We start from the raw sequence: 25,583 nt of genomic DNA, 5'->3' as shown, positions 1-25,583 counted from the left end.
AAAATTATTACTTTACCCCTTTCTCTTGAAAGGGTTTGTCCTTTTCAAGATTTGCAGTTAGCCAATATATTTGCAGAGCGATCCACCACCAATTTAAAAAACCTATTCTGACTAGGTATTACCTGTTCTGACCTGATCTGTGTCTATATAAAGACGAGAGAGAGAGATTTCTTTTATCCTCAAGTGAATCATGTAGAGCCAGTGTGGTATTGTGGTTTGAGCATCTGGAGACAAGATTGGAATTGCCACTCAGCCATGGAAACCTACTGAGTGACCTTGAGCAAGTCACACTTTCTCAGCCTCAGGGAAAGGCAATGGCAAACCCCTCTGAAGAAACGTTCCATTAAAACCCCATGATAGGTCACCTTAGGGTCGTCGTAAGTCAGAAACAATGTGAAGGCCCACAACAAGAGCAACAAACTGTGAATCACATTACACGTGCATTGAACTTAGAGCTTGGTAGAGATACTGAGGGGCTTACAACCCTCATCAGTTCCCTCCCAGCACAGTTACTGGCCATGCTGGCAGTGAGGAGGTGGATGCTGAGAGTTTCAAGAATTTGTGGAGTCCTTAAAAAGTCAATTTCCCAAGGGTTGTCTGAAACACATTTGCTCCTGAGCAGGAACTGGCTCAGGGTCTCATTGAAGAAAGGTTTGACTTGTGCTGTGCTGCCACAGACAGTTGTGCCTTCTCTAAGTATATTTATATAAGCAGCCCAGAGGGAAGGAGGAGATCTGGCTTCGGCTCACTTTCTGACCTTGGGAGTTACCAAGACTGACATTCCTGTGTAGACATGTGACTAGGATTGGCGGGCACAGCTGTCACCAGCGTGGCCATTCCGATTACATTTCAGTCCAGCTACTTAGGGGTTTTCCTTCCTTCCTTCCTACACTTTTTGCCTTCCGATTCTTTGTCTTCCATGGATTTGGGTCAGAGAGAATTCCGAGAGGACAGCACCAAATAAGATGCCAATCTAGAAGCGTAAGATGGTTGCTGTAACATCTTGATGGCCTTCCTTGCCCATCTCCTGTTGACATTCCTTTGTTCTGAATGGCCTGCGACGCACATGATCTGAACTTCCAAAGCATGCAAGCCATCCAGTTTTCATACTGACTTTGTTGTAGTTTTTTTTATTATTACTTGGACCTCCTATGTGTCTGCTCTCCTGCCAGACTGGTATATGAAGCTCTCGAGCACAAAGGATGGGTCAGGACCAGACGAAGCAGCAGATAGAAAAAGGACTCCAACTTTATCAGTCAAACCAGACCGAAAAGGCCCTCCAAGTCTGGTTGAGAGTCTTGGAAAAGAGCACAGATGCTGCCGGCAGGTTTCGAGTGCTGGGGTGTCTCATCACTGCTCACTCAGAGATGGGCAGATACAAAGATATGTTGAAGGTAAAGCAATCTGACCTGAATGTGTGCGTTTTTCTTTCACTACAACATAGAGATGTAGTGGGGAGGGAAAGGACAAGCTTTGAAAAGCCATTCAGATAGTCAAATGTTACTTATGTAAATTTATTTATTAAATGCGTTGCCATTTTTCTGTCCCCAAGGGATCCAGAGTGATGTACAACAGAAACAATAAAATATTCTATAAAAAACAGATTTAAAAGCCAGCATTCCTCAAATGTGAAGCACTATCAATTGCATAGGTATAGGAATTGCCAACCTGCATTTCTCTATCCTGAAAAATTCATGAACTGCCCTTCTGCAGCATTCATCTTTAGTTATGTTTCAATGTTAGCCATCACAAGGCGTGAAAAGTAGTGTTCAGTTTTGGATGTGGCAGGATTGCTTGTGGCTCGGAGACAATATTGTGTGGCTATCCTTGGCTTCAGTGAATCATCAGCACTACGAAGTAACAATAACCAGACACTCCTGTCTTTATTACTGTTATAAATCTGCATATACTGTATGATGACAATAAGGGCCACTCCCAAGTGAGATATCAACTGTTTACCACTAAGCCTAGTAATCATACAACAATTTCCCCCGAATTATTAAAGTGCTTTACATGTATTCAGTTGGATCCAGATATTTTTTTTCTTCTGGATTGTTCTCCCTGGAGGGGTGTGATAGAGAGAGAGGCTGGGTTAAGACAGACCCATTGTCCATGGCTGAAGTGTAATTTACACAGGATCTCCCAGACTCACTAATCATTCTCTTAATGTCAGTTAAGATGGTTTATATCAATGCAGGCAGAGGCCATTCTTGTTCTTGACCATGTGGGAGCCAGGGACAAAGGGCAATAAAAGACAAGTAATAAAATTTCAATTCCTTTAGCAACAGAAAAATAACTTCCCTTGAGATCCAAGCCCCCCAGTCCTGTGCAAAGCTAACACATTACACAATGTTAGCTCTCTATTACAACATACTGGATGCTGCAAAATAAATAAATGTAAACAGATACATGTTTGGATTCTGACATTTGTTTTCCTCCTGGTGGAGGAACTGTATAATCCTTAGGAAGGGTCCTTGAAAAAGAAAACATAATCTAAAAGCCGTTGTTGAGGTTTGATCTGAGCACTCACAGAGAAAAGGACTAAGCAACATTCAAACAAGAGAAACTAATACTTAAATTGGCATGTGTAAAACATGAATATATAGATGCATAGCTGATTCAAACAGCATACAATCTGAATAGTCAGGTACAGAAATGTGTTTAAAAAAAGCAGCTAATGACCAAACAGTAAGATAGCTGCACAGACAGTTCAATAGTATTTCCTGATCTTAGTGGCTTTTTTTTATGTTGTTGTGACATGTTGCACAAACCAAGAGGATTAGCATTTGTCCAGACCACTTGAGTGATGCAACTAGATTTTTACTATGTGACGACAGACACACTGTTCCACCCGTCGATCCATATGCAATGCCTGGAAGCATTCAGCTTTGCAAATTAGGGCTGTGGGTTGGCACAGGAGAGATCTCATCCATGCCCACAATCACCACTACCACCTCACCTAGCAAGACTTTTGTCAAGGTGTGAGAGTGCAGCTAAGAGCCTCTGCAGGCTTTCTGTGAGAAGTAGTTACAAAAAATATGTGAAAATTCTAACTGGTAAAATCAGGGACCTAGAAGTATAGAAACAACGTGTGAAAGGAGAAGGGTCCCAACTCACTAACACACTGGATTGTGCTATTGTTGTTCAATCATGTTAATATAGTGCACTAAGTACAATGTACCGCAATACCATATAGATACATATGAATAGCCAAAAAATGCACAGCTTATAAACAGAGTATAAAAATCTAAATAAAAATATGAATATGTACTGGAAGATATACAAATAAACAGGTAAGAATAAAAATGGTAAAACAATTGAACAGTAATGTGTAAGATAATTACCATAGGAAGTAAAATAGAATTAAATTGGGAGGTAGAAATAACATTAAACATCCATCATCATATGTCAAATCTCTTCATCACCCTCACAGTTAACACCAATCATCACCACATATCTAGATCTCGACTGTATTGCTTTATGAAGGCACTGAGCTGTGGCAATAGATATTTTTTAATCTTGTCCACTCATAAAGTATGATATTCTGATGTGAATATCCCAGAATAGATTGTGCTATTGCATGAGTGGAGGTCCAGCATTGGATGTAGATTCTATAAGGTGAAAAGATTAACTTTTGATGCATTACTGAAAGAGATATTAATGTGGATGTCTTGAAAGAGGGATGAATATATCCAGAGTACTGGACAGATCTTTTGTAAGTACTACAATCTAAGTGGTTGGGCAGGGCAAAACTGAAGAGTAAAATCAGTCTGAAATAAGGTTATTATATTTATATCAGATTTTTTCTCTAAGAAGCTCATAGTGGGGTAGGTGGAGCTGAGAAATAATGACTATATATATTTTTAATTTACTGTATAGAGTCATGTATATGTCTAGAAATTTTAATTAAAAAATTGATCCAAAATCCTGGGTCAGCTTATCCATGGGTCAATATAGATGCAGTGGGTCCTTCATATCTGCTGGGGTTTGGTTCCAGGACCCTCCCTATGAATACCAGAATCTGTGGATGTTGAAGTCCCATTATATACAAAGGGTAGTAAAATTGTGTCCTTTATATAAAATGGCAAAATTAAGGTTTGCTTTTTGGAATTTATATATTTAAAAAAATGTTTTCAAGCAGTGGATGCTGGAATCCATGGATAAAAAATCCATGGATACAGAGGGCCGACTGCAATGTACTTTAATTCTTATTTTAAAAAAAGAAAAAGGAACCATGTGAATAGAGTGCAAAAGACAAGAGCCTAATCCATCCTGGGAGTACCTAAAAGACTGACCCTCTTTACTCTTCACCGCGGTTCTGCACCTAACCTTTTGGAATCCCTCAGTGGAAAAATGGCAGCAGCAGCTTTTTGATGCTCTCCCCCAAGAGAATGGCAAGAGAGAAAAGGATTCTTCTGTAATGTCATTCCAGTGGTGAGGAATTGGGCTGTGAAATATGTGAATAAGACATCTGTGTATGTTTATCAGCTTTTATGGGTTATAAACAGGCAAGCTATCACATTAAAGTGAAAGGCTGCAGTCACTGCTTAGGAACTGTAGTTGCCTTTTGCTTTGCTTTGCCTTTACATCCTTTTTGATATGTGCACATTTTCTTAGCCTCATCCACACCTGGTTGCCTCCCCCCCACACACATACACCCCAGATATCACACTGTGATACTGTAGTTCCCCCCCCCCCCCATCCATCCATCCTTTAGGGTAAGCACAAATAGTTTTGCCTTCCAGAATTTTGTAAGTTCTATGGCATTGTTTTCCTTTGCTTTGCCCTTTACATCCTTTGTTACATGCCCTTAAGTCTTACCCTCGAATTATCCACAAGTCATATCAAAATCTATAATTTTGGCCCCAAAACCTGCCCTTGAGTTATATATGTGGTTGATTTATAGTAGGGGGTCTATGGTATATTAGTTACAGTACTATATGTCACTTTTATATATGAGCTGCACAGCTTCCTCTCTTCATTTCATCCTCACAATATCCCTGTAATGTACATCAGATGGAGACAGAGGGACTGGCCCAAGATCACTCCGTTTTATGTCATTGCTCTGACCAATATGTATATAAATCTGATTATATCTGAATAGATATAAATCTATTCAAGACTAGCAATTGGATTTAAACGTCTAACTATTATAACTGGACAAAGTCAGTCACTGGGCTTCATTATCAACCAGGGATTTGAATCTGTATCTCCTCAGTTCTAGCTTGGCAGAGTCAGTCAAGGAATTTTACTGATTCTTTAACGGAGTCTTAAATTATATGCTAATAGAGAAACAGAATGAGTTCTTCATACTGACATTCATCTCAGAAAATGGCTTGTTACAGGGTTTACTGTTTTTTTCTAAAAAGAAAAGAAAAGAAAAGAAAAAGAAAATACAAAGTTATAAGGTCAAATTAAATGTAGATAACCTTAAGCCCTGAGATAGCTGAGATGGTAACTATGGTGTGAAAGAAGGAACAGAAGGAAAATATACATTGTGAGTTTCAAGGAGAAGTTGGAAACCTTACAGGAGGCAAAAGATGGCACTGTCTATGGTGTGAATGTGAAAGCCCTACTTCAATATTTCAGAAAATGTTGAAAAGCAGAGAAACTTGTTTGCCCTGTCATCTGAGGCTAAAGATAAACTTAACTTCTGAAATACTGCAGAGGACATCTTTTCCAGGTCCTCCCTCCTATTCCTCAGAGTTAATGTGCAACATTTTATGATTGCTTCCCATGGTTTAAAAAAACATAAACAAATTGAAAACCCTGCCTGTGGAAAATGGGCATGCCCCAAATAGCTGTTTTAACCTAACCCTTTCCTTGACTTTTTAGTTTGCAATGCATAGAATGTTAAAGGACTCAAATATGCCCTTCTTAAAACATTACTCTCACAAGAATTGGTAATTTGGTCCATACATAATGCCATGTTTATATGGAGCCATTCTGCCTGCACAGTAACATTTGAGCCTTGTGTATGCCATTTTTTGTGTGTGTCTGTCTCAGGGGTTGGCATCGGGTTGGCATTACTTGACAGTATAGGACAGCCACCAGCTCTAGATGTTTCTCTTTACTATTACTGACAGCTCACTAAAAGCTGAGAAAAATGAATGAGATGCATAAAATAATAATGTAGAAGCCTAAATACCCTGAAGGCACCTGATGCCATCTGATTTTGGAAGATAAGCAGGGTGGTGCCTAGTTAGTACTTGAATGGGAATTCCAGCTGCTGTAGGCTATATTCCAGAGGCAAACCACCTCTGCATAAGGAAACCTTATGAAATTAATCGGGCTTCCATTAGTAGACAGGCAACCTGAAGGCACATGCACACACAAAACAATCAAACAGGGGGGAATAACTTGCTAAATATTTAAAATTGTTAAGATAACTTCATCCATGCTTCATCAACATACTGAAAATGATACAGATCTTACATTTAATACTTTGGAATCTAAATAAAGAGTGCTATGCTAAGTTTGGAGACTCCTTATGAAATAAGTTTATAAACAGAAAGTCTTGACAAACATTTCTCTGTGTCAGGACTGAACATGGGAAGACAGAGTCAATAAGAAGGGAGGATGTTGGTCTCCTCAGGGCTTCATATCTCCTGTCAGGAAAATATATAATTATTTGCTTAAACTCTAGCTAACAAGCTGACTTCAGTTAGCCTGAAAAGTAAGGAGACACTCCAGATAAATGATACAAGTCGCAAGGAGCATAAATTGAAGAAAAGCTCATCTAGAATCAACAATCTAGCTGCAATTAATCCATTGCTTAATTATAATGTGTAGAAGCAATTGAGTATCATGGTTGTGCAATTAATTCAACCGGGATGCTTTACCCACAGGACACAACAATGTGGAAGTAAATTAGTTCACAATATAGAGATAAAGTAAAGTGGAGGGTTCTGTGGATTGTTTTCATAGTTATATCCAATTGTGATTGGTGATTCTGATGGCAATGGGGCTGTGAATCCACTCTGGGTTTTATTCCAGACTTTACATGAACTACCTGGGTTGTGAGTCCAGTCCCCAGATTAGACTCAGCACCTTGAACAGCTTCTTGAAAGTTCAGCCTAAAATCCAATATGGATTTGCTGCCCCATTGATGTTAGAACTACTAGTTGCCACAGGTTATGTCACTGGTGATGGCTGTGAGGTGGAAGCTTTCACTTCATCCATCCTGCAGCAGTACTGACACAGCAAGGATTACTGCTTCTCCACTGTTAGATAGTTATCTTTGGTTAAGATCGTGGGCAGAAGAAGCTTTAACCTCACCCCACCCATTAGATCAGCAAGGGCATTTAACTTTAACCATCCTCCCAAGTTCACTTACTGGAAAAGAATGTTTGCACAAAAACCAAAAGTGGGTTTTTATGTGAGTTACTTGTGAGTTTGGTTCTGATGCAAATTCCTGGACTGGGCATGCATCCATTCTTAGTGTATGTGCACCTGCCTGACTCATGATGACAAATGTCATCATAAAAATAAAACAGTCCCATCCCATCCAACCTTGCCATCCTTATGTAGGTTGCCTCTTAATTTGGCTCCAAAATTCATGATAAACTGTGCATTTGGTTAATTTAACATGCTGTGAATATCTCATAGGTGATTTCTTGCAACTAGAATGTTGGTTCTTTAATATTCTGTTCTCTTGCTCAAAGTTTGCAGTTGTGCAGATTGACACAGCCCGGGAGCTAGAAGATGCTGACTACCTTACAGAAAGCTACCTGAATCTGGCACGGAGCAATGAGAAGCTCTGTGAATTCCAAAAAACAATATCCTATTGTAAGACCTGCCTGAACATGCAAGGCACCACAGTGAGCCTACACCTAAATGGCCAGGTCAGCCTCAGCATGGGCAATGCCTACCTTGGCCTCAGCATTTTCCAGAAGGCTCTGGAGTGTTTTGAGAAAGCCCTGCGTTACGCACACATCAATGATGACAAGATGCTTGAGTGTCGAGTCTGTTGCAGCTTAGGAAATTTCTACACACACCTCAAGGTGAGTACTCCTCAAATGATGTAGGACAGGTAGGCTATCTGTCAGGTATGCTTTGATAGAGAGTTCCTGCATGGCAGGGGGGTTGGACTGGATGACTCTTGTGGTATCTTCCAACTCTATAATTCTATGATACTAGTATTTTGACAAGTGTCTGTGGGCCTATTCAGACAGTGGTTTAGGACCCAGAGTATGATATCATTGCTCTTTTGAATAACTCCCTGAATCCCCAACTACTGTGGCCACTTCAGCAAACAATCCTATTAGCTGTAATCTAAGGTGTATTGTTTAATACATAACACTACACTACAGGTGAAATCACCATCTCTTGAAGTCCAGTTTTGGAAAGATGTATTGGACAAAATCCCAGATGAGACATGGAACAATAATAACTGATACAAAAGATAACTTTTCTTATTCAGTTCAAAAAGTGGAAGAAGATGCTTTATTCGTTGTTTATAGACTCATACACTGATGCACACAGTCTGTTTTATTACTCATTCAGTTTATTGTTAATTATTATATATAATTAAACATTCAGTTTAAAACTAAAAATAAATATTTGTCCCACATTTAAAAACATAACACTGGAGTTGGTCATTAAGTCATAATTAAAACAATTTAAAAACAAGTTAGACAAATAAAACAGTTCAAATCTCCATCTTTAAAATTATTGCACTAAACAGTAATCATTCTATTTTTTCTAAGGTTTGTTTTGACACTGAGAAAATGAGTGAAGTGTTCTAGGGAAACGGAGATGCCTGCACCACCAAGATACCACCACACAAATTGTCACAGATCCCAACAGTCTTTGTCAACCAACAGAACTAGCAGCATCTCTATTTATTTAGCAGAGTCAGGACTGCTGAAATACAGTTCCTTAAAGAAGAGACTAGAGGTTCTTCTTTATATTAATTTTTTCATACATGGGTGTTATCTTCCTGAAGGAAAACCTTGTGAGGCTTCTATTAGCAGTCTGCATTCAGAAAAACTGAAATTAGACAAATACAATGTTGAAAAGGAAAGTTTGCTACACTTTTTTTTTTTTTTTGGTCAATACCTATTTATCTTCAGATACTGTCATATACTGGCTGACCGTAGTTCATAAATCCAAGTCTCAGTGTCAAAACAGAAAGCTTTATTCAGATTACTAAAACAGTTCACAGCATGAAACTGCTTTAAGACTAAAGCAGTTTCAGCTACACAGTATATTAAAGTACATAATCATGCAAAACTTTTTGCACACTCATATTCCATTTGCTCCCATTTCAAAACCTCCATTTTCCAGGCGTGCCCTGCAGTGTCTCTCCTTATCAGACATTCCCATGAGACTGACCTTGGCATCTCCCAATGCATATTACCTCCCCTTCACATCTGCTTATTATCCATCTCCAAGAAAGATAAACATCCCTTCCATCCAGCAACACCATGACATAACCCGCCATGCGCTAATACAAAGCAAAGCAGATTCAACATGATTGACAAACAGGAAATCTGAGGGAGTATGATCCTGACATATACTGTGACTGGGAAGACAGTTTTATCAGTGCCCAGAGAGGCACTGACAAATTACAATACACATCCATCATATTTTTAACTGGCCTCCTAACATAAATGTCAAACAGGTGAAACCATTTATAGGAGTTTATTTACACAATTTCTTTTTATCATGTTGCATCTGCAGTTAATGATCCAAACATGGTATGGTTACTTCTCACAGGGAAAGTGCTTTAAATAATGTGCTGCATTGTCTATACTTGTTGCTTTTATTTTTGATGGGCATGGTTTTAATTGCTTATAATTCTATTTGTGGTTTAATTATATTTTAACGTTTGTATGATATGTACATTCAGCTGTGTTGTTTTAGCTTTTGTGAGCTGCCTTGAGTCCTAGGGCTGGGAGAAAGGCAGCATATGATTATGGGCATTCAGCTGTCTTGAAGAGCATTTCCTGACCAAATGAAGTAGTGTCCATCCATGAAGTAAAGTTAGCAATTGCGGAAGGCAGGGCTGCAATGGCCAATGGTCCCTTGGCTGATGGATGAGTCCAGAGTGTACAATTAGTCAGAGCTAACATCACAGGTATTAGGGCTGACTATTCTTTTCTGGCAGGGAGGAGTTTCTAAACCGAGGAACTAAAAAAAGACTAACCAGGAAAGTCAGGTGCTTAACAGTTCTACAAAAACTTCTTTAAACCATAAAGAGCATGTGTTTACTATAATAATACAATGTTGGGCATTCAATGGAATAATGAAACTATATAAACCATTTAGAAAATCATCATACAGTAAAAAATATTATAAAGTAACCATAATGTGAGATATCTCATTTTAAAAGTGTAACAAATCATCAATAGAACAAATGGAAATAAGTAAGGTAATGTCCGTAATACAAATGCAAGTCCATTCAAAGTTTACTAAAACCTGAGTTCTGAAGATCCTGTGGTTTGAAGAAATCTTGGAAATGACTTTTTAAGACTTAAGGTTTAGAATCCTGTGGCTTCAAGGAACTTGAAGATTATGATTTTAGTAGAACTTCAGGTTTGAAGATCCTATGGCTTGAAAAATCTTGGGAAAAACTTTGTTAGAACATAAGGGTTAGAATCTTACGGCTTCAAGGAACTTGAAGAGACTGTTATTTCAAGTATCTTTTACAACCGTTTCAAGAGGTCTTCATCAGTCCATGCCTTTACACGTCTTTTACATTACTAATATTTAATCCTGGAGGCTTTTGTGTATATTTTTCGCCTTGCAACAGAAGAATATGTATGCAGCTTCTTCCAAAAAATCATATTATGCTTACATTACAATATTATTCATTTTCTAAATGGTTTATATAGTTTGATTATTCCATTGGATGCTCAATATCGTATCATTATAGTAAACATATATTATTTATGGTTTAAAGAAGTTTTTTTTTAGTATTCTTAAAAAACTATTCTCACCTAGGCCAGAGATAAAAATCATGAAACCTTTGCAGAGAAGGCCTGCAGCTCCCAGCATTCATGCTTTTGGGTATGTTGGTTAAGGCTGCTCGTACGTACCGTCCAACAACATTTGAAGGGCTAGGTGATTTCTATCTCATACTTAAACTGGTTTAGGGACACAAGAATAGGCTCTCTCATTATTGTCTTGACAGTTTTTCCCCCTGCATGCAGCCTTACTGCATTTCCGCACCAACACCAATGTCTTTGCCTTTTCCTCTTGTCTTTTCAAGGACTATGAGAAAGCCTTGTTTTTCCCATGTAAGGCAGCTGAGCTGGTGAACGATTATGGAAAGGGCTGGAGTCTGAAGTATCGTGCAATGAGCCAGTTCTACATGGCTGTAGCCTATCAGAAGCTGGGACGCTTGGGAGATGCTATGGAATGCTGTGAGGTACAAACATTGACCCGTGAAGGTCAGATGGCTCTTGTCACCAGAAGTGGTATTTTATCCAGTTTCAGTTTTATCCGGTTTTAGTTTTAAATTGTTTTCTGGCACATGCTTTGGTGAACATATTATATTGATGGAATAATATGATCACTTCAACTGAAAGTGAAGCCAAAGGTTTTCTGAACCCATCTCAAGGTGCTGCTTCTTGTTTATAAAAGCCCCGAACAACTTGGGACCAGAATATTTAAAACATTACCGCCTTGCATATAAATTTGTCCCACAGAGGCCCATCTATATGTCCCACCACCACAAGAGGATACCTTAGCTGGACCACAAGGCAAGGCTTCTCAAAGAGATTCTATAAGTTGGTTAGACTGGCCTCTTCACTGTTCGGTACTTTCTATTTTGTAAGGCCTTTGAGCAATTTTAAATGTAAACTCCACTCTGGTGTGCCTTTAAAGATTCCTTTTCTAATGTTTTTAACTTAGCATTTTATGAGCATTTAAAAACACCATTGTTTTGAAACAGTAAATTATATGTCATTTTAGACACCAAAATATGAGTCAGAAATAGTTTGAAGATCGGACAGAGGTGAAATACTGTATGCAGAATTGTTCTATACCATCATAGCTTTACATGCAGAAAGTTACAAGTTCAGTTTCTGCTATTTTCTGTTGAATGAATCAGATAGCAGGTGATAGGAAAGTCCATTCTCTAACTGAGATCCTAGAGATCTTCTGCTAGTCAGATTAGACAGTACTAGATTAGAAGGACAGATATTCTACCCTGATACAAGATAGCTTCTTGAGTAGAGAAAGATATCTGAGAAGAGACAGCAGTATACATCTTATAGCTAGTTCAGGCTTACATAACCTCCAAGGTTTTGGACTTCAGCTCCCATCATCCCCAACTTCCATTTCCATTTATCTGGAAATCTGGGGTTTCCAAATGATCTGGAGGGAACATGTCTGGGGAAGACTGTTCCTGTTACTACTCAATTTGAGTACTATTGGAAGCTGGGATGAATGATCTTTTGAGAACATGAATTATCAATCAGTTATCTTTTGAGAGGGAGGGAGGGCCTCTTAAGATATAGTAGGAAGAAGGGGAGTACAGTTTTCTTTCAGGTGGATACAGGGTTTTTATAGCAACCAGGATCTAGGGTGTGATAGAAAAGGTTCAAATTCTGACTCTGCCGGTGTGTCTTGCTAGGAGTCCATGAAGATTGCCCTTCAGCATGGAGATCGTCCTTTGCAGGCACAGTGTCTGCTCTGCTTTGCTGATATTCACCGCAGCCGTGGAGATGTACAGGTATGAACCATGAACTGATCCTGGGAAACAGGAAGAAAAGGGCAGAGTCAATCTGAAGGGATGGATTTAAGGCTTGGGTGGTTTTAAGAGTCTCTCTTGTACCACAGACAGCTTTCCCTCGCTATGATTCCTCAATAAGCATCATGACAGAGATCGGAAACCGTCTGGGACAGATTCAAGTGCTGCTGGGTGTGGCCAAGTGTTGGGTGATTCAAAAGGAGCTGGACAAGGTGAGTGATAGACTGAACTGGGAAGGTGGAATAGATCAGTGGTCCCCAAACTTTGGCCCTTCAGGTGTTTTGGACTTTAGTTCCCAGAATTCCTGACTGTTAGCCACCTGGCTGGGGCTTCTGAGAAGGAAGTCTGAAACATCTGGAGGACCGAATTTTGGGGACAACTGGACTAGATGATGCTGGATTCCTCTCTGATTGCTTCACCCTCAGCTGTTTCCCTTCAGTCAAGTGCTTAAAATTTATCTGCATTCAATCTTTTATAACAATAAATATACTTTGTAGCAGCCCAATCTGTGGCTTGATTTTTTTAAAAAAAATTGAAAGTGATGGAAAAGGCAGAGTAGAAATTAAACCAATGAATGACTACAATAAATAAATAACTAAAATTGATCAAGAGGAAAGGCAAAACTCCCTAAGATACCAACAGAGTGAAAGAGGATGAATGTAAAGTCCGTTCATTTCTTCTTCAGCTGATTAGTTTGTTTCTTGAAGCAGTAATGCCGCTGTACTTATCTAACTACATTTGATGGACACACCATACCATGAAAGGTTTTCAACATGCCTTTTACACAGAAGATTGCATCTAGTTCTAAGTAGTTGGAAAGATGCAGTAAGACCTTGATGCAAATTTAGCAGAAAAGACAATGATCTTTTTCAAATCCTGAAATCCTTTTTTTCCCTTAACTCCAATCCCTGCACTTCTTGAAGTTTTACAGAAAATTTACCTGGGGCTCCTTCCTGTTGTGTTCCATGTTCATGCACATTGCCCACAAAACTCTTTTAAAAAGCCTCAGACTTTAAATACACGGAATACAAGTACATTGTATTTAGTTCTTTTATTCCTGGCACCCCTCAAAAAAGGCTACTGTCCCTACAAATTTTGTTCCCCAAAATAAAATAAAGACATAATTTGTCGACTTGTTTGCTTTTATGTTCATGAAGATGATACTGGAGGCTTCAAACAATGAACCTAGGTGAAGTTGAACTTGGACCTGAACAAAATATTTATGTCATTCAGAGAGCCTAAAGTGGAATGTCTTCCCTCCCAAAAGAAAAAAGCAGATTCCAGAATGATGTTCTGGACAGACCTATTAATCTACTATGAGCACAGATGGGAGTTCAAATAGAAGTTAGCAAAATGCATAATTGTTTTGCAGTCATTTCAGGTGACATGCAAGATAAAAGCAATGGACACAAAGTACAGTAATTTCTGTTACGTCTGTCGTAATATGCTGCCTGTCTTGTTTTCTACAGGCACTAGAAAGCATTGAGAAGGCTTATGAGCTGGCAGAGGGACTGGGAAATAAAGTAAGTTCTCTTTTATTTCTTTGCTATACCAATTAGGAAGCATTTGTTGTTATTTATTACAAATCTATATATCAGTCCATTCACCCTGGCTTCACATATGGGGGGGAAAGGTGGGATATAGTGGCCTCATTCCCACTACCTTTTAAATCGGATTGCAAATTGATTTCAACTGGTTCAAACAACCCTGGTCCCCACTTAATCCGAATTGCTGAAGCGATTCCGAGAGGGGGTCCATGCTCCAGACCCATTTAACCCACGTCGTTTTGACACTGATTTTTTCTGCTTCCTTTTCAATAAATCAATTCCACACAAATGTGAAACACAAGTGGATCAGAATCAATTCTAATTTCCCCTTCGGCCAACTGGAACCGAATCATTATGAATCGATTCATTAATAAATGGGAACCACAAGGGGGTTATTTTGATGTCAGAAAATGACAGAAAATGCAATTGGGGCAAGTGTAGCGTAAACCATGATCCGATGTCAAATCAACCCATCAATTTGGATCACATACTAATTTATCGGTAAGTGGCAATGAGGCCACAGTATGTTAAAAAATAAATAATAAATACCAACCATTTCTCTGCCTGGCAACAAGACGCCAAGGCAGCAGACAAAAAGTGAAAATGAAAGAAAAATAACATGCAAGACTATTTTTAAAAGTTAGTGGTAACTTATGAAGGCACTGGAAGGACAGTGATGGAACATAACTATTTTATATGGGCTTATAGTTCTTCTCACTCCTGCTATAGCTGCTGCTCTTTACAGGTTTGTGGGGGATAGAGAGAACAATAGCCTTTTCCCTAGACATATGCTACCTAACAACCAGGACCAGGTAGCACCAGATATTTGGGAGGCCAAAGATTTATTTGATTTGAACTAGATCCTGCCTTTCTCCTTAAGTAGCTGAAGGTGGGATGCACACGGGGGTTGGCCCCGGCATGGTACCACCGCCACCGTGAACATATCAAGGAACATAATACCAAAGCCCAATCAAATTATTAGGCAGAAAATCCTGCAAGCTTCTTGGGACCTCCTTTGCAAGGAATACAATTACAGGTATACCATAGGTAACAATGTAGATGTGTTCCCGGGTTTTACTTCTTTAAGAGGAACCTTTATATTAGAGGTTGAAATAACATGGGAAGAATAGTGATAGGTTCCCATACCACAAAAAAGAAAAGCAGTTGAAGATGTTTCAGCAAACTTTTTATTCAAAGCTAACAATATGCACATGTGAAATGAAACAACCAGATCAGGTATAAGTAAACAAAACTTTTTAAAAATATTCTAGAAACCACTTGAAGGCATTCTGAAAAATGTGTCCAGGGGTGATTTTTTGTTTTTCATCAGCCCTCAGTTTTGTTATTTTACTGGCCAAACTTACAGATCTATGCTTTTTTAACTTGACGTGAGTAACTAGTGAAGCAGGCTTATTATCTCTCCCTTTTCTCTGCTTTGCTATTCACACATACTCACTAAAGATTCTGGAGCTTTGCCAGTTGTAGGAAGGTGCACACAGCTACAGTAGATGGGCTAGAGAAGGATCCCAGTCTTTTCTAGTTCAAGTTTTATTGCATTGTTTACTGTAGATGAGCTTCTGCAAACCTGCACCAAACGTCTATGTTTCTCCAGCCCTCCTTCAGCTAGTATTAATGCTGCAAAAAAGATTTCCAGCAAGACAGAAAACAAGGAAGAAACTGGGGCTGAGCAGTTTTTAAAAGACATTGTAAAAAGGAACTTCTTTATCAGAGGTTTTCTTAACTGAAGTATGCCTGTACTGTATTGATAAATTAGTAACTAATGAAATGCAGCAACCTCACTGAGAGCCTAATCACATGAGAAAAGAAACCCAGAATGGAGCAAGAGAGTAGTGGCATTCTCTGTGCCTCTCCGCATGCTGTCATAACACTTTCATTCTCTTTCTGAGGAAGACAGTTGTAAAAATGTTCTTTCTGGGGTGCTGGAAAATCTGCTTGACAAAAGGCATGCTTTTAACTACTGTCTCCCTTGGGAAGAGAATGGAAATGCTACGACGGCATGCAGAGAGGCACAGAGAAAGCCGCTACTCTCCTGCTCTGTTTCAGCTTTCTTTTCTCATGAAATAAAGCTAATACAGGGATAGTAAAAATGTACCTGTAGGCAACATGTGACTTTTTGCCCCCCCCCCAATTGTTCAGCCCCCCAAATAATTATTTTGAATATTTTGTTTGCTCCAACAAAATTGTGACATCATAAATTTCATAGTATTTTCTTAAGCAAGGAATGGAACACTCAGAGGTGCTTTTGCCAGTTCCTTCCCCTGAAATATAGTGTACAGCACCTGGCATTTTTATCTGGTCTCCCATCTTAGTACTAATCAGAGCTGGGCCCTGCTTAGCTTCCAAGATCAGACAGGATCTGGTGCACTGAGAGCAGAGAGCGGGCCAATAAGACATATAAGAGAGACAAAAGAAGAAATAAATAATATAATAATAATAAATATTTATTTATATCCCGCCTCTTCTGATTGAGGATCGAGGCAGGTAACAACAGAGAAAATACAATATACAACAATAAAAACAACAAGCCCCACAAAACCCTGACCCAACCCTCCCTCCCAACTATAAAATTAAACAGTAAAAAAATGTTTAAAAAATACATACAATATATCAAAGTTAAAAACAAATCACAAGTAAGAAAATAATAAAAAGGGGATTCAGTTGGTTCTGGACATTATCAATTGGGGAAGGCCTGCCGGAAGAGAAAGGTTTTTGTCGCCTTTTTAAAAGCCTCGAGTGAGGATAATTGGTGAATCACTTCCAGCAGGTCATTCCAAGTTTTTGGAGCGGTGACAGAAAAGGACCTCTGGGAGGTCACCGCCAGCCTGGCCTTTCTGGATTGTAAGGTTTTCCCTGGAGGATCAGAGTGTACAGGAAGGATTGTATGGGAGGAGGCGTTCCTTCAAGTAGACTGGACCCAGGCCATGTAGGTGATAACCAACACCTTGTACTGTGCCCGGAAGCTAATAGGCAGCCAATGCAGTGATTTTAAAATAGGTGTAATATGGTTGAACTTGGATTTTCCGGCGACCAGTCTGGCTGCCTTGTTTTGAATCAACTGGAGCTTCCGGACATGGCACAAAGGTTGCCCCATGTAGAGCACATTGCAGAAATCAAGGCAAGAGGTTACTAGAGCATGTACGAACGTTTCTAGGTCCCGCTGCTCCAGGTAGGGACGCAACTGGCATATCAGCCGAAGCTGATAACAGGCACTCCTGGCTGTCGCATCAATCTGAGAAGACAGTTGAAGCAACGAATCCAGGAGCACCCCCAAGCTGCGGATGCAGTCTTTCAAGGGAAGCATGACCCCATCTAGAACTGGCGAACTTATCTCCATACCCGGATTGGGATTACCTATCACGAGTACCTCCTTTTGGATTCAGCTTAAGTCCATTTTCCCTCATCCAATCCATTACCGACTTCAGGCAGTCATTCAGGGAGGAGATACCCTCTTTGGTCACTGAAACAGCCCGAGACATAGAGAAATAAATTTGGGTGTCATCAGCGTACTGATAACACTCGCCCCATGTCTCCAGATGATCTCACCCAGTGGCTTCATGTAAATGTTAAACAGCATGGGGGACAGAATGGCGCCCTGAGGGATGCCAGATGTCAGCTCTCTCGTAGAGGAGCAGCTGTCCCCCAGCATCACCATCTGGAATCTGCCTGAGAGGTAGGAACGTAGCCACTGCAAGGCAGAGCCAGCAATTCCCAACTCTCTCAGGCGTTCCAGAAGGATACCATGGTCTATGGTATCGAAGGCCGCTGAGATGTCCAAGAGCACCAACAGCGCCACACTTCCCCTGTCAATGCACAGATCAATGCACAAATAAAGATGTCAAAGGCTTTGAAAAAGGTATTTGTAATCAGGATGGGGACAGAGTGGTTGGATTTACTGAGAGGTTCTCTATGGTTCCTTGTTTCTTTGTGAGCCTTTTCCTTCTCAATTTTCCCTCTCCACACAGCTTGGCTTGCTGAAGATTCACTGCCTTTGTGAAAGAATCTATCGCACCAAGGAGCAGCAGCGGGAGCTTCGCAACCATGTGGTGAAGTTTCATGAATGTGTTGAAGAAATGGAGCTTTACTGTGGCATGTGTGGTGAATCCATTGGAGACAAGAACCACCAGCTTCAGGCATTGCCCTGTTCCCATGTCTTCCACTTAAAGTAAGGAGCAGAAAAGGATGGAGTATTGGTCCAGGAAGAACAAGAGAGGGGGTATAAGGCCTAAGAATGGATAGATCAAGGCAGATATTCCATAGGGATGTTCATTATTTCAAACATCTTCTCAGTCATTCTGTGTAACTGCTGCCTTAAGTGATGGGGGAATGCTGGGAATTGCAATCTAACACCAGTTTGGTGAAGAATGCATCAGTGTATGCTCAAAGTCAAAGCAAGCATGAATAATAAAAAACAATAGAAAATGTTATGAATATAAAAATAGATAGAAAACCAAGTATAGTTTTGTTATCATTATATAATTCAGAGAAATGAAAAAAAGAAAAAGATTTGATAACAAGTTTGCTTACAGCAGCAAGATTAATTATAGCAAGGTATTGGAAAACAAAAATAGATGTAGAAGTGGAGGATTGGTACAAAGAGGTATGGAAATTAGCCATTAATGATAAATTGACATGTAAACTGAAAGTAAAAAAGGACTAAAAGAAATGACTTCAAGGGGATTTGGAAAGAATTTATTGAGAAAGTACTGAGAAAAGAAGATGGAAGATTACCTCCACAAGATGAACTGAAATTCTGGATGGAATATAAGGATGGAAATGGCTCCGGGGAAGGGCGGCACTGAGGGGTATATAAAATAATTTGTTAAAATGTAATAGAATGTAGGGATATATTTATATATGGAAAATTAAAAAAAAAGCATGAATGCTAATCAGAATCATAAAGGGAGGGGCCATAAATGCACATGGATTTCCCTTGAAGAAATATAATTTAACCAAACATTCAGGTGAAAAAATAATTCTTAAAACTTTAGCCTGCATATCACACCATTTTGTAATATGGGGATATTTACCAAATCCTGATATTTTTGTTTCTTGCATTGCTTGATGGCTGTGGACAGGGTTCCAGAAAAATCTCATCTAGCATCCAAGTTCAGTAAATGATCTTGAAAATATTCCCCTTCTAGATATAGAAACTATGAGCATAGCCAACAGGAGGGAATAACAGAGGCATGGAAGAAAGAGATACAGATCTGCACTTGCAGGATAGCTTCTACTCTGGCTGTTGCAAACATAAAAGCCAGAAGTTCCAGCTCCAGCCACAAACAAGCAAGTGTGTCTGTGGTTGCACATTCAATTTAATATAGTAATTTGCATATCTTTGTTATGGAAAATGAAGCCAACTACTGTAGTTGCTGCTTACCATTTCACTTCAATTTCCCAGGAGAACATTAGGGGCAGTTGCTTTCTGCTTCCATGAATTCTTGGCATTGTTTGGGGCATGGAAGAGAAGGAGGGGAAGGAAAGTAGAGAAGACAGAGTGAAACGTATCTTTTAAAGTTTTAAAGCAAAGCTTCATGCCAATATTAAAATCTCATTTGGGAGAAGTATTATGTTTTATAGAAAGAATTTGGAGGGTGGTTTTTAATGAAGTCTCTGTTAACGAATTGCCATTTGAGAGAGAAAAGAATGTATGATTTCTTATCATGGCTATTAATGGCATTATTGTGACTTTGTAGTGGAGGAGAGAGAACGGAACATTGAAATTTGTGATACGTTGGCAGCTAGACTATATTGCACCACACAGTAGTAGTGAAACAAGGGAGAAGGAAGAACAAGGGAGAAGAACTGTTGAGTTGTGTTAAGGATCTGCCCACTGAAAATGAATACACAGATGCTTAAAACCAGATGTTATTTGAAGGTCAACCATTCCAAACTCATGTCTACATTCAGGATACAGCATCCTTTGCACACTAAAATGGACCAAAAATGTTAAGCATAGTCTGTTGAGATAGTGAATAGAACTGCATGCTGGGAGCTGTAACAGGCAAGTGAACTGAACCAGTGGTTGGAGCATTACTTCAAGTATGGTACTTCCACATTGGAAAGGCTCCTATCATCAGCGATTGTGTCTTTCTAACAAGTGATTCTAACAAATGATTCCCTTTTATTTAATTTTTATTCTTTTAGTAAGGGGGGAAATACTTGGGAAGGCTACAAATCCAAGATGACATTGTCTGGAGACCCCATAAAATTCTGTGCATCAGGCATGCAGATTGCACAATGAAAGCCTTGTTTGAAACCATCCATGGAATAAATAGGCAAGTTAAGGGACTAGTTTGGAAGCCTGACTGTAAACAAAGAGTGCTTCAATGCCAGCATCAAAAGGAAAATAGCAAATGAGCTCACGGCTGGATGATCTTGGCAGCCACTAGCTGGCAAGGCTAACTTTAGCATGTAGTAAATAGCAGAGCACAAGTATGCAGAAACTGTCTGTTGGGGGGCAGGATTTTTGTGAACAAGCTGATAGCTTAGTCAAGGCAAATGTGAGTCCTAAAATATAAATTACGGCAGAGTTGCTCAGCTTCCTTCAATAGAGAGTAAAACATCCTCTATAACAGATCTGGAAAACAGAAATAGCAAAAGGGAGTAAGGATGGAAGTGACTGTGTTTTTAAATTCCATATACAACCTTAAATATATCTTTAAGGGGAAATGAGCCTTATAGTTTTTTCTTACTATGTTTAAAATACAGAGTCATTATATTATTAAAAAAGTGAATACAGACGGAACCCATTATAGAAGGTGCAGATATCAGGTATCTGCCTTAATCGGCTGATTTATGTGATTAGAAAATTCTATACCAGAAGAGACTGAGCTGGATCCAGACAAACTTTGTGGAACTTGGGTCTCATTGAAATCACGTGGACAGATTATTCATTACACAAGTCCTGTTGAAATCATCTGGTACTAAATTCATGTAATCTAGGCTGCATGCCTATATACACTTAGACAAGAGTAAATCCCACTGACCAGAATGGGATTTACATTTGTTTTAACACATATAGTACTGCACTATTTTGTCTGAATCCAACTCACTGCATTTGTACTAATGTTTATACTATAAATTTAATATTGTTAGGTGCTTTCACTTGTTTTAAAAGAAAAATTAAATTTACTTTTTAAAAATGCATTTGCAAATGTTATACACATTTAGATACATAACTTTTCTCTACAAATATATGGATAAGGAGTGGATTTCACATAAAAAAAGCATCAGCATCATGTCCAAGCCAGAGTTTAGCATGTCCAAATTATAAATTAAGCCATATATGATATTAGAATTTATATCTGTGTATTTTAAGAACTCATAGACAAAAACCAATGCAACAAGTATGTCAACGTTTTAGAACAACAGGAAAAAAACTGATTGTTACTGAATTTGCATCCTAACCCCCAAGGCAACCTAGCTCTCAAAAACTAAACTATTAAATGCTCAGTGTTCCAAGGTTAAACTAGACAACGATATGATGTATTTTTTTTAGCACAAATCCTAAGTGTATATTTAACTATTAAATTCCCCCTTACTTCCACTCACTGAAAAAACAGCAAAGAAGCTTGCCAGGAGCTCCCTTGCTTGATGGGGGAACCCCTGCAGGCCACATCAGTCCCACCGGCTGGTAATTCCATATCCCTGGTATATAGACTTATCACCTTAGAAAATTTAGGGCTCTTAGCAACTGTGCCTCATTTCTTAGCACAACGGACACTGCTGGAGGAATAGATTTTTCATTCAGCTTCTTAGGCATCTCCCAAACCTGCTTAAGAGGACTCAGGGTCCCCCCCAGAACAGATCAGAGGAAGATGAGGAGTGGAAAATAATATTTCATTGGAATCCTTACAGTCGATCTAATCATTAATTTTAAAAATTCAAGGGAGTTTATCAGACAAGGGAAATTGGAAGTATAATCCAATGGCAATCCGAACACAATCATGGGGTTTCACGTTATTGTGTGATAGACTACCATATGCAATTTCGGGCAATGTCAAGCTATTTTCGGACAATGGGAAGCCAGTTCGAACACAATTCGAATTCACGTAAATTCGCTGAACTAGCGAATTCACGTGAATGCGTTCTGGCCCCACTTTCTTTTCATTCGAAATTAAGAGAAATTCCTCCCATGTGATAAACTCCAAGGTGTCTTAGTCTTGCTTAAAAAATTATAGTATTTCATTTTGGTGCCCAGTTAAAACCAGACTTTTTATTACTGCCTGTGGGTCCCCATGGATTTTCCCTCCACCCCCACTGCCCAATGTATGTGTACATGGTGTTAAACAGGCTGTTTTAACTCATTAAATGGTCTGAATATTTTTAGTCTAATTACATTACATTTTGTTGTTTTAAATTCATAATTATGTACTTATACACCATTCTGAGATACCCTGATAGAAGATGAGATATAAATATTTTAATAACTATAACACCCGGAGTTACATATAATTGAAACATGCCACAAATGCCAAAACAGCAGTTACAATACTTTTAACACTTTAGGTTCACATCTTGAAGTACGCAGTTTCATATATGGAACTATTAATTTTTTAAAAATCCAACTAGAAAATTTAATTTAATTATTTCAGTTTTAATCATTGGGTTGGTTGAATTAATTTTTTTAAAATTAACAAATTGCCTATCTTCCTTGTTCCATATCCTACCTTTCTGTTCATGACAAAAATTTCCTTAATAGTTATTTAAATTACTGTACTTGGAAAGTGCTCCTATGAGAGAAGGCAGCCACAGCAGAAATAGCTATCAGATCTTCCGTTTCCATGAGGACGAGAAATTTAAATCTAAACCTTACTTGAACTCATGCTTAAACTGTGTTATTCTTTCCACTATAGGTGCCTCCAGACCAATGGGACACGTGGTTGCCCCAATTGCCGACGCTCATCCGTTAAACCGGGATTTGTGTGATCTGCTGAACCTATGATATGAGTTCTTTTTATAGGCACCAAAAAGCAGAGCATTGAAGCATTTTTTGGCACATAGTGATATGGAGAAGGCAAATCCACAGCCTAAGCAGAGGATCTTCTGCAACATGTCAACCTCGATCTGTGCCACTTCATGTTCCACATATCTTAGTTGTGGATATCTATGAGGAGTTCTGTGGCATCTCCTTCCACAAAGCCAATTATCACAACCAATATGTCACCTCTGATTCTTTAAGGGCGTTGTCTGCCATGGCTTCCCACAATTCCAGTCCTCTCACTCTCCTGTGCTGGTAGCTTCTGGTAGCTTCCACCAGATCTGACTCGCTAACCCCACACCTTTGTTCGTATTCATTCCTTGTGGGAAACCATGTGATCGTGATAATGTGATGGTTTATTTTTTCCTCTTGGATTTACTCACCTTATAGCTTTTTCGTAGCTATGGGAGACAGCAATCCCCCCCCCCCCCCCCCAAGATACTGTTCTAAGCTGCCATTCTCTTAACATTGTTAGACTCTTCTTAATAGCATACTTTGGATGACTAACAGCAATTTCCCATCTATGCTTTGGAAAATTAATAAGAGATTTGAAATGTAAAATATGCTCTTTCTGAGCTTGCCTAGTGTATTACATTAGTTTTGAACCTTTGGCCTTCCAGATGTTTTAGACATCAGCACTCAGAATCCTTGACTATTGACCATGCTGGTTGGGTTTTCTTGAAGATAAGCATCTGGATAGCCAAAGGATGAGAACTCGTCTTAGAACATTCAGATCTGTGATCTTCTCATCTGCCCTTCAGCAATGTGCTTCTCTTGTTTTGTGAGTATGTATTTTCACTGTATACTGGTGGTTCTTCCCACTGTATCAAATTCCCTTGACCTGAGATCTACACCATCTATTCTGTTCCCACAAAATGTTCAGTTGCTCCATGCACTGTGACGAGGAAAGGCTCTCTGTGTGGGCAGTCTTAGGGAAGGGTTTCTTGTCTTTTATTTCTTTGCCATAGTTGTGCTATTAAACAGTCAGAAACAGTGATCTGTCTGCAATTGTGGTGTTGTCAGCAGTATATTTATACTTTCTGTAAACTATTTATATATACAGGAATCAATAAAGCTGTATCAGCCTTTAGCTCAATGTGTTCAAATTAATTTGACAAGGTTGTAGCCTCCCTGACCAAAAGAAAATTGGACAGGGAATTGCTCACTCAGCAGTCCTTGAACAAAAAACCTACAAAGGAAGATTAGATAGAGAAACATCAGAATTGGAATACATCCACAAACTCCAGACAGTGGGTTGAACAGAGGCAATGGTTTCCTGGCAAATTACACATATTATAACACTAGTTAAGAATCCAGCCTCATGAGGGCTTTCTTGGCCAGTTTATCATAATTCCTTTCTAGTTCCCAGACAACATCACACAACAGTCCAATAATTTCCTCCATCATTCACATGGTTATCTACTCACCTTGGCTTTAGGCAACACCTTTCCTCCTGCCTTAGTTCCCCCACCCATTGTTAAAACTGATTTTAACAATGTGTTGGAAATGTCAAAAAACAAAAGGGAACTATTTCCACAGCTGGTGGAAATGTAAAGAGGCATAACAATTCTGGAAAAGGATTCACGCATTAATGTTGGAGATCCTACAACTGGAGATTCCCTATGACCCTTTACTTTTTTTATTAAACATGGTGGACTGTGAAATATTAAAAATAAAGGTGGAACGATCATGTATAATATTATATATGGTCATACTAGCAAGAATTTTATATGCACAATATTGGAAACCAGATAAGGAATGGCTCCTAAAATGAATGCAAGCAAGAATTCTAGATATCTTAACAGCTATTCTAAAAGACAAAACTAAAAATAATGTCGAAAAAGAATGGGGATGCCTAAAAATTTATGGAGAAAAAAATGTTTAAAGTTGTGAAGTTGAAGGCTTTCATGGCCGGCATCCATCGTTTTTTGTGGGTTTTTCAGGCTATGTGGCCATGTTCTAGAAGAGTTTCTTCCTGACGTTTCACTAGCATCTATGGCTGTCATCTTCATATACCCACTCTTCATATATACCCACTCTCTTCCAGGTCAGCATTCTCTGAAGATGCCAGCCACAGATGCTGGTGAAACATCAGGAAGAAACTCTTCTAGAACATGGCCACATAGCCCGAAAAACCCACAAAAAAACTAAAGTCTGAAGTTGATTTAAAGAAAGAAAATGTTGGTTTTGTAATTAATTAAGGGATTAAGTTAGATGAATATAATATTCAGAATAATTTAAGTTTTGGTATGGTATAACATTAGACAAGGGAAGACAATTCTCTCTTTTGAGATGATTCTGATTATTAAGAAGTGTTAAGATAGAAAGATAGAAT

General features: G+C 39.0%; 1 protein-coding gene across 1 annotated transcript; it reads left to right on the top strand.

Annotated features, from left to right (window-relative positions):
* The first annotated feature begins 899 nt into the window (after window positions 1–899).
* Window positions 900–24,328, top strand: RAPSN (receptor associated protein of the synapse). The gene is made up of 8 exons (XM_089523507.1): window positions 900–1,394; window positions 7,665–8,003; window positions 11,216–11,374; window positions 12,584–12,682; window positions 12,790–12,912; window positions 14,170–14,223; window positions 18,231–18,430; window positions 23,124–24,328. Exons 1-8 carry the CDS (start codon window positions 1,203–1,205, stop codon window positions 23,194–23,196), a joined length of 1,239 nt encoding a protein of 412 aa, XP_089379633.1. The 5' UTR covers window positions 900–1,202; the 3' UTR covers window positions 23,197–24,328.
* Window positions 24,329–25,583: the final 1,255 nt, after the last annotated feature.

This window comes from Sceloporus occidentalis, unplaced genomic scaffold (genome assembly GCF_023333645.1).
Source record: "Sceloporus occidentalis isolate IW3139 unplaced genomic scaffold, rSceOcc1.0.p SCAF_4, whole genome shotgun sequence".
Classification (NCBI taxonomy): Eukaryota; Metazoa; Chordata; class Lepidosauria; order Squamata; family Phrynosomatidae; genus Sceloporus; species Sceloporus occidentalis.
This window is presented reverse-complemented; position numbering and strand designations above follow the sequence as displayed.